Source organism: Bombina bombina, chromosome 1 (genome assembly GCF_027579735.1).
Source record: "Bombina bombina isolate aBomBom1 chromosome 1, aBomBom1.pri, whole genome shotgun sequence".
Classification (NCBI taxonomy): domain Eukaryota; kingdom Metazoa; phylum Chordata; class Amphibia; order Anura; family Bombinatoridae; genus Bombina; species Bombina bombina.
This window is the reverse complement of record NC_069499.1, coordinates 757185167-757204485: the sequence shown is the minus strand read 5'-3', so window position 1 is coordinate 757204485 and position 19319 is coordinate 757185167. Positions and strand designations below refer to the sequence as shown.

Below are 19319 nucleotides of genomic sequence, written 5' to 3'. Positions count from 1 at the left end.
AGACAACCACTGCCTTGCTAACAAAGCTGAGGGTAAAGGTTATGGAATGGCCAAGCATGTCTCCAGACCTAAACTATATTGAGCATCTGTGGGGCATCCTCAAATGGAAGGTGGGGGAGAGCAAGGTCTCTAACATCCACCAGCTCTGTGATGTTGTCAAGGAGGAGTGGAAGAGGACTCCAGTGGCAACCTGTGAAGCTCTGGTGAACTCCATGCCCAAGAGGGTTAGGGCAGTGCAGGAAAATAATGGTAGCCACACAAAATATTGACACTTTGGGCCCAAATAAGACATTTCCACTTAGGGGTGTACTCACTTTTGTTGCCAATGGTTTAGATATTAATGGTTGTGTGTTGAGTTATTTTGAGGGGACAGCAAATTTACACCGTTATACAGGCTGTACACTCACTACTTTACATTGTAGCAAAGTGTCATTTATTCAGTGTTGTCACATGAAAATATATAATAAAATATTTACAAAAATGTGAGGGGTGTACTCACTTTTGTAGGATACTGTATATGTATATATATATATATATATATATATATATATATATATATATATATATATATACACACATAGCAGAAATAGATTTTGTCTTTATCTCACAATATTTACAATAACAAAAGCCTTGTGGAACAAATGAAAAGTGCTCTCACACATAGCTAGACCAATAGCAATAACATTATATTTTACTTGTTCTTTTGAAACCTTCTAATCCTAGCATTTTGTTTCTAGTGAGCTTGTGCATGATAAGCCCAGGGTAACATGGTGGAGTTTACTCTTTGGTCACCCAAAAAGAGTCACTCAGGTCACTGTACATAGTGTGATTGGAGTCCAGAGGAAAGGCAAGACAAGAGGTATGATGATGTAAAAAAAAATGGCCAAATTGATTACAGGGACACAGTTACCACGTTTTCTTCAAACTATAAAAGCAAGAGAATATACGAATAACCAGTAACAGGCTATTTTTCAAATTATCAGATGTTTTTAATAATAAATTTGTTTTTTTTCCCCTTTCCGGAGTGGCGGTCTCATTTTACCTTGCATTGGAGCTGCAAAAACCGTTTAAAACAGCTACAAATCTCCAACTAAGATTATTAAAGGGAAAGTCAAAATGAAAGCTTCATTATTCAGATAGAACATGTAATTTTAAGACATTTTTAATTTCACTCCTATTTTCAACTTGGTATCCTTTGTTAAAAACAGAATGTGAACATATCCTATACTACTGGGAGCTAGCTGCTGATTGGTGACTACAGTCATGTGTCTTTTGTCAATGGCTGACTAGATATGTTCAGCTAGTTCCCAGTAGTAAACTGCTGCTCTTTCAACAAAAGATACAAAGAGACTAAAGCAAATTTGATAATAGAAGTAGATTGTGTGCTCTATCTGAATCATGAAAGAAAAAAGGGGTTTCATGCGCCTTTGTTGTGGGAAGTAAACGTAAAGTGATGGTAAATACAAGCGTTTAAAAAAACTAAGATTTTCCATGATGAGTTTGTGAAAAAGGGGTGCTAAACTGACCATTTCTGTGCCACGACCTCCTCGCTAAAGTTAGTGCTTCCACCCGCCCACAGCACAGTGCTCTTTACTCAATTAGGTGAAGTTTCCACCTCTAAACCAATAGCCATGCTAGCATACAGAACACTGTCAGATGACTAGCATGGCTATTGGTTTAGAGGTGGAAACGTCACCTAATTGAGTAAAGAGTGCTGTGGCGGTGGGTGTACGGAGGTGCTGACTTAAGTGAAGAGCCGTGGCACAGAAAGGGTCAGTTTAGCACCCATTTTTCACAAACTCATCACTGAAAGTCCAGTTTATTTTTAGTCATGGTAAATCCTTTTTTTTTTTTTAGAACGCTTGGATTTACTTTAATAGGGACTGCCCACATAGGATCTGATGTTTTTTTGCATCAGCAATGATTTTGCATAGGTTTTTAAACCAGGGTAATATATTTCAGGAATTTATTTATTTATTTATTTTTAAACGCTATGTCCTTTTGTCTTTTGGAGAGCTTTAAATCCCTGTCTTGAAGACCGTTCTTTCAGCTAAAACATAACTATTTTGTGTTAATTGTTTGCTGCTCTTCTATGCACAAATTGTATTCTCACAAATGGCCTGATGATCTAAAGCACTGGTTTTCAAACCTGTTATCAGACCTCCCCAACAGGCCAGGTTTTCTGGATTACCTTGGATGAGAGCAGGTAACATAACCATGGTTACTAATCAGCTGATTATTTCACCTGTGCTCCAGTTCAGATATCCTCAAGATGTGGCCTATTAGGGAGGGCTGAGGAGAGGTTTGAAAACCAATGATCTAAAGCTTTTCACTATGGTGAGATTATTGTCTCATCACTACTGTGAGTTCTATGAATTTTAGAAAGACAAAATTTAGCTTGAGAGCTGTTTATCTCGCTATGCAAGGTTCAAAATATGAATGAGGGACACCTACATTTTAATGTAATACTCAAAAAAGCCTCCAAAAAAATCTGTTTCATTTTCTCTCCATGATGGAAAGTTTTCTTTCTATGGTGTTGAAAATCCTTACCTGTGGGAATTCACTTCCTTCCCACCAGGGGGAGGCAAAGGCACCCCACAACAAAGCTTTAACCCCTTAATGACCACAATGTACCCTGTATGTCACTGGTCGTTAAGGGTTTTTTCAGGACATAATAGCACAAGTCTAGCAAGAACACGCTATTAATTCCCTCCCTCCAGCAGGCTTAGTGGAATAGAGCAGTCTCAACGCTGGTAGCAAGACCGTGCTATAAAACAATCAACTCCCAAAAAAAGGCCAGCGACATACAGGGTACGTCGCTGGTCCTTAAGGGGTTAAAGGACCATTAAAGGGAAACTAAACCCAATTGTTTTCTTTAATGATTCAGGTAGAGCATGCAATTTTAAGCAACTTCCTAATTTACTCCTATTATCATTTTTTCTTCATTCTCTTGTTATGTTTGTTTAAAAAGCAGGAAAGTAAAACAAACATCATTATTTATTTTGCTGCAAAATACATTCAAATTGTGCTTGTTTGACTTTCTCCCAGGGAGGTTTGGGTTAATACTTTTAGGCAATTTATGCAAGCCTTGGTTTACTTCACCCTCCCCTTAAGATTCTCAACAGTCACATGTTTGTAAAAGGTAGATTAGCAGTTTTGCGTCAGCAGTCATGTAGGAAGATCATTCTTTGCAATAGGGAATGTTAAAACAGTCCTAAACCACCTTAACCCCTTAATGACCACAGCACTTTTCCATTTTCTGTCTGTTTGGGACCAGGGCTATTTTTAAATTTCTGCTGTGTTTGTGTTAAGCTGTAATTTTCCTCTTACTCGTTTACTGTACCCACACATATTATATACCGTTTTTCTCGCCATTAAATGGACTTTCTAAAGATACCATTATTTTCATCATATCTTATCATTTACTATAAAAAAAATTATAAAATATGAGGAAAAAATGGAAAAAACAAACTTTTTTATAACTTTGACCCCTAAAATCTGTTACACATCTGCAACCACCAAAAAACACCCATGCTAAATAGTTTCTAAATTTTGTCCTGAGTTTAGAAATACCCAATATTTACATGTTCTTTGCTTTTTTTGCAAGTTATAGGGCCATAAATATAAGTAGCACTTTGCTATTTCCAAACCACTTTTTTTCAAAATTAGCGCTAGTTACATTGGAACACTGATATCTTTCAGGAATTCCTGAATATCCCTTGACATGTGTATATTTTTTTTTAGAAGACAACCCAAAGTATTGATCTAGGCCCATTTTGGTATATTTCATGCCACCATTTCACCGCCAAATACGATCAAATAAAAAAAAAGTTCACTTTTTCACAAACTTTCGGTTTCTCACTGAAATTATTTACAAACAGCTTGTGCAATTATGGCACAAATGGTTGTAAATTTTTCTCTGGGATCCCCTTTGTTCAGAAATAGCAGACATATATGGCTTTGACGTTGCTTTTTGGTAATTAGAAGGCCGCTAAATGCCACTGCGCACCACACATGTATTATGCCCAGCAGTGAAGGGGTTAATTAGGGAGCATGTAGGGAGCTTTTTGGGTTAATTTTAGCTTTAGTGTAGTGTAGTAGACAACCCAAAGTATTGATCTAGGCCCATTTTGGTATATTTCATGCCACCATTTCACCGCCAAATGCAATCAAATTAAAAAAAATTGTCAACTTTTTCACAAACTTTAGGTTTCTCACTAAAATTATTTACAAACAGCTTGTGCAATTATAGCACAAATGGTTGTAAAAGCTTCTCTGGGATCCCCTTTGTTCAGAAATAGCAGACATATATGGCTTTGGTGTTGCTTTTTGGTAATTATAAGGCCGCTAAATGCCACTGTGCACAACACGTTAATTATGCCCAGCAGTGAAGGGGTTAATTAGGTAGCTTGTAGGGAGCTTGCAGGGTTAATTTTAGCTTTAGTGTAGAGATCAGCTTCCCACCTGACACATCAGACCCCCTGATCCCTCCCAAAGAGCTCTCTCCCCTCCCCCACCCCACAATTGTCCCCACCATCTTAAGTACTGGCAGAAAGACTGCCAGTACTAAAATAAGAGGTATCTTTTTTTTTTTGTAAATCTTGTTTTAGCATATTTACATATGCTGCTGTGTAGGATCCCCCCTTAGCCCCCAACCTCCCTGATCCCCCCCCCCCAAAAAACAGCTCTCTAATCCTTCCCCTCTGCCTTATTGGGGGCCATCTTGGGTACTGGTAGCTGTCTGCCAATACCCAGTTTGCAAATAAAAAGGGTTTTATTTTATTTTTTATTCGTTTTTTTCTGTAGTGTAGCTTCCCCCCCCCCCCAATACCAATCCCCCACCCCTTCCCAGATCTCTTAGATTACTTTTTATAGGGATTTTATTCCCCCTTTTTCCCACTTATAAAAAAAAAAAATTCTGTAGTGTAGCGGTTCCCATCCGCTCCCCGGGCGCGCACCTGCCGCCTCCCGTGCACGCGCCCATGCTCACCCCCGGCCATCCCGCCCCCTCTCTGACTTAGAAGCCATTGATGGCCGCCCACCCGCCTCCCACTTCAGCTCCCACCCACCAACGAATGCGGCCATCGATGTCCGGTGTAGAGAGGGCCACAGAGTGGCTCTCTCTGCACTGGAGGGGTAAAAATTGTTATTGCAGGATGCCTCGATAATAACCGGAAAGCAGCAATAACCGGAAAGCAGCTGGAAGTGATCAGGATCACTGCCAGCTGCTTTCCAGACCGAGGACGTTAAGTGACCCTTGGTCGTTAAATGACTTTTTTTAGAGGACATACCCTTCACGTCCTCGGTCGTTAAGGGAAGAGAAGAGGGCTGGCTTCCCCAGTCTCTCTCAACTGCACGTGAATTATTGCATATTTGAATATTAGTTTGTGATTGGTTAGCAAGGGCTCTTTTGTTCTGGGGGACAGGGAAATCAGTGGAATTGATAAATATCAAACAATATTCTCATTTGGAAAAATAAAGCTGCCGTTTTCATTGCAAAATTATTCTGTGATTTGAAGGTTCAAAATAATGTAGTTTAAAATTTGTGTTTAGTGGTCCTTTAAATATCCTTCCCACTTCCCTCTCTCTCCCAGTAGTTATTTGCCTCGTCAACAAGGAGCAGGCAAAAATAGATCATTTTTGATCATTTGTTTTTTTTTTCTTCTGTAATGGTAGTTTTCTTTTAATTTTTCTCTGTAATGGTAGGTTCTTTTATTTTTCAGGTAATGTTAGTTTTTTTTATTTTGAAGGTAAGGCAAGGTTTTATTTATTTTAAAAGGTATGGTTAGTTTTTTTGGGGATAACTCAGGGGTGTTAGGTAAAGGGGGTTAGCTGATTAGGAGGTCTAGATGCTAGTGGGTATTTTGCTGGGGGTTGTGGGGAGTTTTAGAGTATGGGGGTTTATGGCGATTTGAATTAGCATGCGAGTCTGGGTGTAAGGTTTTTTCCACTTTTCTCTCTTCTTTGAAGTCTATGGGAGGGTACATAAATGCAGTCACAATATTCTAATTTCTGCTCTTTGCACGCATCAGGTTAGCATGTGAGCGAAAAACATTTACTTTCAACTTGTAATACGTGAACTACTTAACGCACGTAAAGAGCTTAAGTCAAGTGAAGTTAGAATGTGAGTGGCAGTAGTAATTACCACTGCTCTTTATCTAACCCTAAGCATCTAAGACATTTTGGGCTAGATTACTAAAGGAGAGCAACATGTAGCCTTGTGCAATCAATAACGCTCCATTGGGTATTACAAGTTATTGGTTAAAATATTTAGCAAAAGCATTTTAACAACCCCTATATTTGCAATGGATATCGATAAGCAGTAGTAGTGAACTGTTTCTGCTTGTATTATAAGTCTTCAGGTTTTTGTACTTGTGTGCAATCCGTTCTTATTTAGCGCTTTAGAAAATCTGGTATTAACGTTTATCGCTTGCTATTATGTATTCAAATGCACCTTAAAATGCTATAGAAATACTTTTTTTTTTTTTAAAACAGTACATGAATTTTTACACCTTGCTCATTTAGTGAAGTCCCTCATAAAAATGTATTATCTGAGGAAAATTGTGCATCAAGCATGAGCACTATGGAGCGCACCATACTTCCACCCATCCACTTGTTATACACTGGTTCCTTGTTTGAGCAAAATAAGTATCACCTAGATTACGAGTTTTGCGTTCGTGTTTTAATGCTGAAAAAAAATGGCCATTTCAGCATTAAAACAGCAACACCGCCATTATGAGTCTTGTCGGTATAGCTGTACCGCAAGCCTTTTACCCTGTAATGCAACGTCACACAGTCGAAAAAATTACATTTTTGCGTGGGATTTCCATATCGCTGCCATTACAAGTTTTGCGGTGAGGCTAAAAAGCTTGGGTTACAGCCTATACCGACACAATCCGTTTCGCAATCTGAGACCAGTAGTTATGAGTTTTACGCAACAAAACTGTTACACAAAACTCATAACTAAAGTGTTATAAAGTACACTAACGTCCATAAACTACCTATTAAACCCTAAACCGAGGCCCTCCCGCATCGCAAACACTATATTAAACTTATTAACCCCTAATCTGCTGACATCGCCGCCACTAATAAAATTTATTAACCTCTATTCCGCCGCTCTCTGACATTGTTGCCACTATACTAAATTTATTAACCCCTATTCCCCCGCACCCCAACATCGCCCACACTATAATAAAGATATTAACCCCTATTCTGCCGCTCCCCGACATTGCCGCCACTAAATAAAGTTATTAACCCCTAAACCTCTGGCATCCCACATCACTGCCACTAAATAAACCTATTAACCCCTAAACCAACAGCCCCCCACATCGCAAAAGACAAGATTAAACTATTAACCCCCAAAACCTAACAACCCCCTAACTTTAAATTAAAATTAAAGATCCCTATTTAATTATTAATTAAAATAACTATCAATTTAATAAATTAAACTACTTATTAAAAAAAAAACTAACACTACTAAAAAAAATCAATCTACAGTTACAAAAAATTAAAAATACTTAATTATAAACAATAAAAAAATACAAAATTACAAAAAATAAAACCAAATTACACCTAATCTAATAGCCCTATAAAAATAAAAAAACAAGCCTACAATAAACAACCAATAGCCCTTAAAGGGGCCTTTTGTAGGGCATAAAGAAATCAGCTCTTTTCCCTGAAAAAAAAATACAAAGACCCCCCCAACAGTAAAACCCACCAACCAACCAACCGCCCAAAATAAAAAACCTAACTCTAAAAAAAAATGAGCTACCCATTGCTATTCAACTCAACCAATAGAATTTCAGTAGTTCTCATCCTATTGGCTGATTTAAACAGCCAATAGGATTTCAATAGCTCTCATCCTATTGGCTAATTTGAATTTCCCTTGCATTGAAGATTCAGTATATGGCAGCGACCGTATGAAGAGGATGCTCCGCGCTGGATGTCTTCAGGATGGAGCCGCTACGCGACACCGGGATGAAGATTATAAGGAGTGGTGTTTAATGGATCTCAACTGCGGAAATGTATGAATGTATGCCTATTAACAAAGATACACTGATAGGTTACAATGTATCGTTTATCATTGGCAAGTATGTTACTATTGAAACGTAAGACCTAATCAGTAGTTCTGAATTAGGTTGAAGGCAACCTTGTTGCAGTATGTCCTGGGTCTGAACAATTATGCTACACAGTACCTGAAGTTCAGTGGGGCGGCAGTTGAGAGTGCAAGTTACTTTGTTGTTCTGTGTGCCGCGCTGTGTTCAGAGCTGACAGGCTTAGGGAGTGACTATACAGCGTTCCGGCCGCAAGTTACTCTGAGGTCTGTGTGCCGCGCTGTGTTCAGAGCTGACAGGCTGAGGGAGTGGAGACGAGCAGAGAGAGCGGCTGTGTGAGAGCAACACAGCAGGGAAAGAGTTTGTAAGTTCGTGCAAAATATGTACAGTGATATGGTATGAGTCTCTAAAGTGAGTCCTTATCTGAGTTGATCTTTCTCTTTGCTGGAATACAGTATAACTACCGGTGCAACAAGATTAGATTCGTTGTAGTCAGCAGGAATAGGTTTAGTGGGTGACGGTTAGAAGGCTTCAAGGAGTTATATGAATTAAGGATTCAATCCAAATGTTGTTATAATCCAGAGTAACCCAGAGGGATCAGCTTCTTTGAGAAATAGTGTAAGCCTTAAGATAGTAGTTCCTTTACTCTGAGAGGTAATATCAGAGCAAGAGTAGTTGTATGAATACAGCTAGTAATCACAATACTGAAGCAACAGGAAGGGCGTGTCCAAGGTTTAAATAACCTTGCAAGGTGAGTGAGCAGGTAAATTAAAAGGCCAGCAGGAATAAGGTTAAATCCATGACATATCCCCCTCTTCAAGGTAGCTGCCCAGTAGCTACAAACCGAGGTCGATCTGGATGTCTTCTATGGAACAAAGAGACCAACCTGGGGGCATGAACATGAGAAGAAGGCTCCCACGAATCCTCCTCATCAGAGAAACCCTTCCAGTGTATTAGATATTGCAGAACCCCATTGAAGACGCGAGAGTCCCGAATAAAGTCAATCTCATATTCTTCTTCAGATCCCAGTAACGATTCGGGGTTAGAAGGAATGTTGGCTGTTCTAGTTGTATGGTAAGGCTTCAATAATGAAACATGAAACGTAGGATGTAGTCTGGTGTTAGCTGGTAATTGCAAGGTGACAGCATTTTGATTAATGATCCTAACAATTGGGTAAGGACCTATGAAAGATGGACTAAGTTTCTTGCAGGGGGTTTTGAGTTTGATGTTTTTGGTGGATAGCCATACCAAGTCCCCAATGCAATAGGATGGGGGTTGGCGTCGGCGGAGGTTGTAGTAGTGACATTGATGGGTCTGTGCCTCTGTTATATGGTTTTTGAGCTCCAGAAAGAGGTCTTGAAGGGATTTAGTGAGATCATCGAGATTTGGACATTTTGAATCAGTACGTGGATGAAGTTGGAAGGTAGGATGGAATGCGTAATTCGCAAAGAATGGTGTCTTGAGAGTGGTTGAACTTGTAGAATTGTTGTAGGCATATTCTGCCATAGCGAGGGTGGAGGCCCATTGGTCCTGGTGGCTGGAACAATAAGATCGGATGTATTGCTCGAGCCATTGATTTATTCGCTCTGTTTGTCCGTTGGACTGTGGGTGGAATGAAGAGGAAAACCTAAGTTCTACCTTCATGTTCTCGCATAAATGTCTCCAAAACCGTGAAGTGAACTGACTTCCCCTGTCAGTCACGATAGAGTCTGGAAGGCCGTGTAGTTTCACGATGTTGTTAAGAAATAGCATTGTGAGTTCTGAAGAGGTGGGTAACTTATGGTACGGCAAGAAATGGGCCATCTTAGTAAGATGGTCTACCACAACCAGTATGGTGTTGTATCCATTTGACAATGGAAGCTCTACTATGAAGTCCATTCCTATGGTTTGCCAGGGACGATCTGGAATTTGTAGTGGCAATAATAGACCGAAGGGAGGTTTTCTTTCCGTCTTAGAGATGGTGCATACATGACAGCTATTAACATACTTTTTAACCGAGGATCTCATGGATGGCCACCAGTAGGTGCGTGAGAGTAGGTCAAATGTTTTATGGATTCCAAGATGTCCTGCCATAGGTGAGTCATGATGTTCGTTCAATAATTGGTCTCGTAAGGGTGCAGGAACATAGAGTCGTCCTTGGTAATAATAAAGACCGTCCTGTTCTAACTTCAGATTGTTCTTAGACATGGAGGTATCTTCTTCTTGAAGTATCTTGAGAACCTCCGGATAAGTGGGAGACAAGGCTATTATTTGGTCAACTGGAATGACAGTACTGGGAGTTGAAAAAGTAGGAGGTTTGGAGTCTTTCCGAGAGAGGGCATCCGCTTTCCCATTTTTGCTACCGGGTCTGTAAGTTATATGAAAATCAAAGCGTGATAGGAACAAACTCCATCTCAGTTGTCTGGAGGATAGAGTACGGTTTGTGAGGAGGTACTCCAAGTTTTTATGGTCCGTGTATATAAGAATGGGATACTTGCAGCCCTCCAACAGATGTCTCCAATGTTCCAATGAAACCTTGATGACTAGGAGTTCTTTCTCGCCTACAGGGTAGTTGTATTCTGCTGGGGTCATAACCCTAGAGAAGTAGGCGACTGGGTGGAGTGGTTGTTCCGGAGTTTTCCGTTGAGATAAAATGGAACCAAGGGCATAATTAGAAGCATCAACTTCAAGTACGTAGTGGGAGTCTGGATCAGGAAATTGAAGAATTGGTGCTTTGGTGAAGGCAGTCTTAAGATGGTTGAAGATGGCCTGTGTTTTCTCTGTCCACACATAAGAAGTGTTGATGCTAGTAAGAGCAGTCAAGGGTTTAGTGAGAGCTGAATAATTCCTGATAAATTTCCTGTAATAGTTGGAAAATCCGAGAAATTTTTGCAGGTCTTTTCTGGTTGAGGGTGTTGGCCAATTTTTGATAGTTTCAACCTTGGAGTCATCCATCTGGATACCTCCTGGAGTAATGGTGTACCCCAAGAAGGTGATTTCTGAGGAATGGAAGATGCACTTCTCTAATTTAGCAAAGAGTCGGTGTTGCCGGAGGCGTGTGAGTACCCAACGGACGTGGTTCTTGTGTTCGGTGATGTTATTAGAGTATATAAGGATATCATCTAAATACACAACGACGCAGATGTCTAGGAGGTCGCGGAAGATGTCGTTGATGAAATATTGAAAGGTAGCAGGGGCATTGCACAGCCCAAATGGCATGACTTTATACTCATAGAGTCCATATCTTGTTCTGAAGGCCGTAAGCCATTCGTCCCCTTTGCGGATCCTAACAAGATTATAGGCCCCACGTAGGTCTAATTTAGTATATATGGTAGCCTGTCTGAGATGTTCAATCAGCTCAGGAATTAAGGGTAAAGGGTATCGGTTCTTTACCGTTCGTTTGTTGAGTTCTCGATAATCAATAATTGGCCGGAGTGAGTGATCCTTATTCCTCACAAAGAAGATGCCTGCACCTGCAGGGGATGTTGAAGGTTGTATAAAGCCTTTCCTGAGGTTTTCAGATAAGTAATTTTTTAGATGTTCTAGCTCAGGCTCAGAAAGAGGATAGATGTGACCGTACGGTATAGCTGCCCCTGGTAAGAGATCTATGGGGCAGTCATACGGACGGTGAGGGGGGAGTGTTTCTGCCTCCTTTTCGCTGAACACATCAAGATATTCATGATAATCTTCTGGAAGGGAATTTTGCTTCTGGGTGCTAGGCTTCTGTGTCAGGTTACAAATCAGTGGATGAATAAAACAAGTATTCTTACAGAACGGTGAAAGGAATTCTACTTCGAGACGGTCCCAGTGAATGGTTGGTTGGTGTATCTGTAACCATTGCAATCCGAGTACTACCTGGAAGATGGGAGAATTAATAACATCAAATACAATGTATTCGGTATGTGCTGCTGAGGTAGAGACCTTAATGGGAACTGTCTCATGTGTGATAGGACCAGAACTGATGGCAGTACCATCAATAACTCTAATTGAGACGGGTCTTGCTTTCAAAACTGTGGGTATTTTATTTACAGTGACAAAACCAGCATTGATATAGGATGACTGTGCCCCAGAGTCGATGATAGCTTCAGTGTGAACCTGTTGCTGATCCCACTGCAAAGTAAGAGACAAGGCACAATAAGCAACTTGTTTTATATTAGTAGTGAAGCAGGTTGTTTTGAGATTAGACTTACGTCTCTTTTGTCTTTGGAGGATAGGACAGTCCTTCACAGTGTGGTTGTTGGAGGCGCAGTACATACAGAGGTTGTTTATGCGTCTGCGGTTCCTTTCCTCGGGCTGTAACGGTCCTTTTGTGAACCCAATATCCATTGGTTCAGCTGCTTGGTTAACTATAGGTTTATGGTAGGAGGATGAAGGTTTATTGAAGGTCTCTGAGCCTTGTCTTTCTGATTTGCGCTCCCTCAGCCTTCTATCAATCTGTATACTGAGGGTGATTAGACCTTCCAAAGATCTAGGGAGGTCTGTGCGAGCGAGTTCGTCCTTTAGGGCTTCATTTAAGCCGAGGCGATACTGGTTCCTAAGTGCTATTTCACTCCATTCAGTATCTTTGCTATATTGTTTGAACTCCCTTAAGTATTCTTCGACCTGCCTTTTCCCTTGTCTTAGTGACCTCATTTTGGTTTCAGCAGTGAGCTGTGTATTAATGTCTTGATAGAGAATTGACATTTCTTTGAAGAAATCTTCTAGTGATGTTAGAATAGGGTGATCCATTTCAAAGAAAGAGTCAGCCCACTTGCGAGGTTCACCTCTGAGAAAAGAAATTACAGTTAAAACCTTTACTCGCTCTGTTGCATAGGTTTTAGGTTTTAAACTGAATAATAAGTTGCAGGAATTTTTAAACTGAGTGAACAAGGCCCTGTCTCCATGAAATTTGTCTGGCATTGAGACTTGAGGTTCGGGGGGGGTCTCAGCTGTAGAGGTCTTGCCAATAGAGTCCTTGATAATGTTACTGAGAGTTACAGTTTGGGCCTGTAAATCCCTGAGACCTTGACTGAGTTGATCAACTCTCTGGGAGAGAGCGTAGACAAATTGGGGTAACTCCGCTGGATCCATCCTTTATTAGGCTTCAGTATTATATAAGGAGTGGTGTTTAATGGATCTCAACTGCGGAAATGTATGAATGTATGCCTATTAACAAAGATACACTGATAGGTTACAATGTATCGTTTATCATTGGCAAGTATGTTACTATTGAAACGTAAGACCTAATCAGTAGTTCTGAATTAGGTTGAAGGCAACCTTGTTGCAGTATGTCCTGGGTCTGAACAATTATGCTACACAGTACCTGAAGTTCAGTGGGGCGGCAGTTGAGAGTGCAAGTTACTTTGTTGTTCTGTGTGCCGCGCTGTGTTCAGAGCTGACAGGCTTAGGGAGTGACTATACAGCGTTCCGGCCGCAAGTTACTCTGAGGTCTGTGTGCCTCGCTGTGTTCAGAGCTGACAGGCTGAGGGAGTGGAGACGAGCAGAGAGAGCGGCTGTGTGAGAGCAACACAGCAGGGAAAGAGTTTGTAAGTTCGTGCAAAATATGTACAGTGATATGGTATGAGTCTCTAAAGTGAGTCCTTATCTGAGTTGATCTTTCTCTTTGCTGGAATACAGTATAACTACCGGTGCAACAAGATTAGATCCGTTGTAGTCAGCAGGAATAGGTTTAGTGGGTGACGGTTAGAAGGCTTCAAGGAGTTATATGAATTAAGGATTCAATCCAAATGTTGTTATAATCCAGAGTAACCCAGAGGGATCAGCTTCTTTGAGAAATAGTGTAAGCCTTAAGATAGTAGTTCCTTTACTCTGAGAGGTAATATCAGAGCAAGAGTAGTTGTATGAATACAGCTAGTAATCACAATACTGAAGCAACAGGAAGGGCGTGTCCAAGGTTTAAATAACCTTGCAAGGTGAGTGAGCAGGTAAATTAAAAGGCCAGCAGGAATAAGGTTAAATCCATGACAAAGATAGAAGATGCCGCCTGGATGAAGAAAGAAGACACCACCTGGATGGATGAAGACTTTGCCGTCTGGGTGAAGACTTATCGCCGCCTGGATGAGGATGGATGTCCAGACTTTAAAAACTGTAAGTGGATCGTCGGGGGTTAGTGTTAGTTCTTGTTTTCTTAGATTAGGGTTAGGGCTTGTCTTAAAAGAGCTGAATGCCCTTTTAAGGGCAAGAAAAAGATGAATGCCCTTTTAAGGGCAATGCCCATACAAATGCCCTTTTCAGGGCAATGGGTAGCTTAGGTTTTTTATTTTGGGGGGTTGGTTGGGTGGTGGGTTTTACTGTTGGGGGGTCTTTGTATTTTTTTCAAGGAAAAGAGCTGATTTCTTTAGGACAATGCCTTACAGAAGGCCCTTTTAAGGGCTATTGGTAGTTTATTGTAGGCTAGTTTACTTATTTTGGGGGGCTTTTTATTTTGATAGGGCTTTTAGATGTTTTAGTGTTATTGTTTTTATTTTGGATAATTTCATTTGTTATTTTTCGTAATTTTGTATTTTTTTATTTTTGTAATATAGTATTTTTTATTTTTTGTAACTGTAGATTTAATCTTTTTAGTAGTGTTATGTTTTTTTAATGAGTAATTTAATATATTTAATTGATTAGTTATTTTAATTTTAGTATAATAGTAATGTTAGTGTAATTTATATAGTTTTTTTTATTTTCCCGGGTAAGTTTTTATTTATTTTAAGATAGGGATTTTGTAATTTTAATTTAAAGTTAAGGGGTTGTTAGGTTTAGGGGTTAATAGTTTAATTTATTTTTTTGCGATGTGGGGGGCTGTCAGTTTAGGGGTTAATAGGTTTATTTAATGGCAGTGATGTGGGAGGCCAGTGGTTTAGGGGTTAATAACTTTATTTAGTGGCAGCGATGTCGGGGAGCGGTGGAATAGTGGTTAATATCTTTATTATAGTGTGGGTGATGTTGGGGTACGGGGGAATAGGGCAGCGATATCAGGAGAGGCAGATTAGGAGTCAATAGACTTATTTCAGTGGCTGTGATGTCTGGGGTGGCAGATTAGGGTTTAATAAGTTTATGAAGGTGTCTATAATGTCGGGGGCAGCAGATTAGGGGTGTTTAGACGTGGGGTTTATGTTAGGGTACTAGGTTTAAACGTAACTTTTTTTTCCCCATAGACATCAATGGGGTTGCGTTACAGAGCTTTTCATTCTGCGATCGCAGGTGTTAGGTTTTTTCTAACACCCTCTCCCCATTGATGTCTATGGGGAAAGCGTGCACAAGCACGTCAAAGCAGCGCTTGTATTTTGTGCGGTATGGAGCTTAACGCAACCATACCGCACGCACAAGGCGGCTTTTTCAAAACTCGTAATGGCAGCGCTATGGAGGGTGAAATAACGCAACTTTTGTTGCGTTCGTTTCACACGCTCTATAGCGCAAAACTTGTAATCTTGGTGTAAATGAGTAATACCATTTAAAGTTTATTTGTTTTTCCACAGGGGCTGGTCTGTACATTATTATCAAATGTGAGAACCAAAGCGTCAAATCCGAAGTACAGAAAAACACGACAAGTGCTGTTTTTGATACTCAAGCAATTTTCTATCGCAAGAATATCAATAAACCATTAGCTATTCAGGTAAATTACACAAAGAATCTCAACCAACCATCAAGTAGAAATTATTTCATCTGAGAAAACTGAAGCAGATTTTATCAACATAAATATGCTTCACTCACACACATGTACACACCTTAATGGAGAATTCTGTAGCATTTATGTGAAGATTCAAGTAAAACTTTATACTAAAGGTTGCTGAAAAAAGGACAGTGAAACAATTATCTATTTTTGACTGACTGACGTGATAGGCTGAAGTGGAGTTAAAATAAAATAAAAAAAATCCCAATAAAGCAAATAATATATTATTATTTTTCAAGATTGAAACTTGGATGTGTGCTGGCAGTGCTACCATATACATGTAAATGTTATATCATGTACATATACTCTAAAAGAAACAATTAAAATAAAATATCTATTTACTATGGCCTAGATTACAAGTGTAACACAAAAATATTAGCGCTATTGTACTTTAACATAGCTCAAGCACAATTAATAGTACATATGTTTATGCACAAATATTACGTATATATATGTTTCTAATTTTCAAAAATACACCAGTAATCAGTTAGCTAAAAAAATATATGTAAAAGAATATTGTACTGGTTTTCAGTTGCTCATGGTGTCACTTGTTAGTGGTTTCTTTTTTATATAACGGCCAGAAGGCAGCATAGTGACTGTTTAATTCATCCAGACAATGTAACATAGAGCACTAATGTAGTGTCATTCTCTGTTGCCCTCAGGTATGGGACAGTAATATCTTAAGTGACCAGTTTCTGGGCCAAGTGCTTTTGGCAGCCTCACCCAATGACCCAATAGAAGTACAGAGTCTTCAGCTGCACGGGAGGCTTGGCCGGGAAGCAGAAGTGATGCCAGGCTGTATCACTGTTAAACTTGTCTCCTCAGATGACCTGGTTGAACTGTAAATGTGTGATCCAGACTAGACTCCATACAGTGGGATGTCTGGTGACCATCTGTACAGATGACGTACACTCTGTCTGTGTGAACAGGAGACTACATTTTATAGTAAACAATAGTGTTTGTAGTAAATATCACAAAAGAGGAAGATATTTACTTCTGAATTCAGTAACATTAATTACCTTTTTTATTGGAAAAAGCTGTGAATGTGGCCCATACTGAAAACAAAACTAAAATTGTAGTGATATAGTAACCCTTAAATTGTGTTTAATTCTACATAAACAAATTTTACAAAGTTAACAACTATTTCTCATGGACTAAAAAAAGCAATATAAATGTAGAAAGACGGACAGTCACAAGAGTTTTTTTTCGGAGAGATTCCCTTTTGAAAGTTATCAGGCCCTTTTAAAGAGGGACATTTGTGTGGCTTGGGGGTTGCTAATAGAATGTATAATACCACAAACCATACAGCAGTATACCTCTTAAAATTGTTTGGTATCTGGTCCACGATGTGAGAGGTCAAGGGGTAGAGTCAGTATGCATGCCCAAAATTGCTGTCATTGCCGGCATGTGCAGAAAGTACAAGTCTTAGATGGGTGCACATGTCACACTAGCTTATGCTCAGGACTTGGCCTGGGAGTAGCCACTCTTGTTGACACCAACACCTGCCTGGTAGAGCAACCTGTATGCCCACTTCAAAACTCAAGGCTTTCTACATCATCCTTATGGAAGATATGTGCCCACATTACATTATACACCTGGCATTTGGCCTCCTGGACTCTTTTTATCCCAGGTAAATACTTTCCGCCATACGCAAGATACATGATAAATCATGCCAGGAATACATAATCTGCAAACTGCATATCATTTTCATAGTCTATACTTATGCCAGATGTGTTCTCACATCACACTACAGACCAGATGCATGGCAGATATATGCCCACTTCAGCTAAGGCTCCTGCACGCCTTTACCTTTTGCACGCTCTCCTACTTCTTTGTCCACATATGATGTCCTGTCATATAAAAGTGCACGGGAAGTGAAAGAGAAAAAGCTATCTGGGGTAGCATTTAAAAACAGTTTTGCGAACATCACCTTCCATCCTCAGAGATCGATTGCACCTGCCTCAAGCACTGATCTCGGACCATACAGAGAAACTGATGTGTATAAATCATATACTGTACACTGTTTTAGACCTGACCTCAATAGAATGTGTCCCTTTTAATCCACTTGAAAAGGTGCATGATACATGGCAGTAAATGGACAGATGAATATCATGTGTGGTTTTGATACCAGCAATGTAAAGTTACAGCTGATTTGTCACCTTATAAACGGTTGGTTCCGAAAGTGTGAAACAGGTGTAGCTGACAAATTAATTCAGCATACAGTAATGTGTATTATACTATGTAACATTATTATGAGTAAATCTCATTTTAAATAATACAGACCAGGACTGCCAGCCTGGCAGGCAGAGTTTATTGAATGTAAATAACAAAAATGATATCTCTCATAGGTAACTGGTAACTGAATCTTTTTATGTTCAAAGCTGGATAGGGTATCACCAATGAAGCTTTTCTTATTTGTAAATCCAAAAACAATCGAAAAATTATTTTCCAAATAAATATATATATATTCTTTGGCAGACATTATGTAGTTATGGCCACTAGAGAATTATTTTTTTGTTAGTTTAAAAAAAAAAAAAACACAGGACGTTAATCTTCCAGTAGAGCATAAAGAAACTTTCCTATAAACTGTTGTTACCAATTTATCTTTCTCTGAGTCACCATGGTTGAATCTTGTCTGTGTTACATGAGCAAATACTAAAGTAGGCTCAGGAGTGTGAACATGCCTTGGGCATTATGTGTCAGCAGTGTGCGTAGTAATATTATCAAACCTTAGAGGGAGCTTTAGAGTGCAGTGACTCTATGGTAAGACTCTATAGTAAACTAAGCTCATGCTGTATAGTTGAATTACTGTTTAATTAAGAACACTAAACACAACCTGAGAGTACATCTATCTTTCCATAGGAGAAATCAAAACAGTATGTATGTGAGTAGCAGTGAAGGCATAACTGTGGGTGTTCCCTGCTGCAAACTCTCCCTATATCACTGTTAAAACAACATGCATAAATACTGACATAAATCCTCTCTAAGCTAACCTCTAAATGACTTATCCCTCTTAAACATAGCTAAAACCAATTGGAAAGAGAATGGTAGTTACCGCCACAACAAGGGTAGAGGATAGCTCCCAAAATATAATCAAAATTAGATATACAGGGCTAGATTACAAGTGAAGTGGTAATTACTGTTCCTGCTTGCACACCAACACTGCTCGACTTCTGCTCTTTGCGCGAGTAGGATAGCACAAGTATAAGTTGAAAGTAAATGTTATCGCTTGAGCACTAACCCGACAAGCTTAAAGAGCAGAACATAGAATATTGCGATCGTGTTAACATACACTCCCATTGACTTCAATGGAGGGAGAAATGTGGAAAAAAACCTAACACCCATACTCGTAAACTAACCGGAATCGCCATAAGATCACTATTCTAATAACCTCTAAACCGCCACATTGCCCACCGCAAAGTCCCCACTAGACTATTAACCTGTAAACCACCACACACACCCCCACTGCAAAGTAACCCACTAACATCTAAACCCCCTAACCTTACACCCCCTAAGTTACCCCAAAATAGACTAACCTTACCTTCAACCCCTTAGTGACCACAGCACTTTTCAATTTTACCGTTTGGGACCAGGGCTATTTTTACATTTCTGCAGTGTTTGTGTTTAGC

At 39.6% G+C, this 19319-nt stretch overlaps 1 protein-coding gene across 7 annotated transcripts in view; it reads left to right on the top strand.

The window, feature by feature from the left end:
- The window catches only part of CAPN6 (calpain 6), a 258328-nt gene extending 240150 nt beyond the window's left edge, over nt 1-18178 (top strand). For all 7 annotated transcript variants that reach the window (XM_053699313.1, XM_053699314.1, XM_053699315.1 and 4 more), the window contains 3 exons: nt 738-859; nt 15497-15633; nt 16353-18178. In XM_053699313.1, the coding sequence (XP_053555288.1) occupies nt 738-859; nt 15497-15633; nt 16353-16535 (442 nt within the window). In that variant the 3' untranslated portion in view covers nt 16536-18178. The remainder of the gene's footprint in view (nt 1-737; nt 860-15496; nt 15634-16352) is intronic.
- Nucleotides 18179-19319: the final 1141 nt, after the last annotated feature.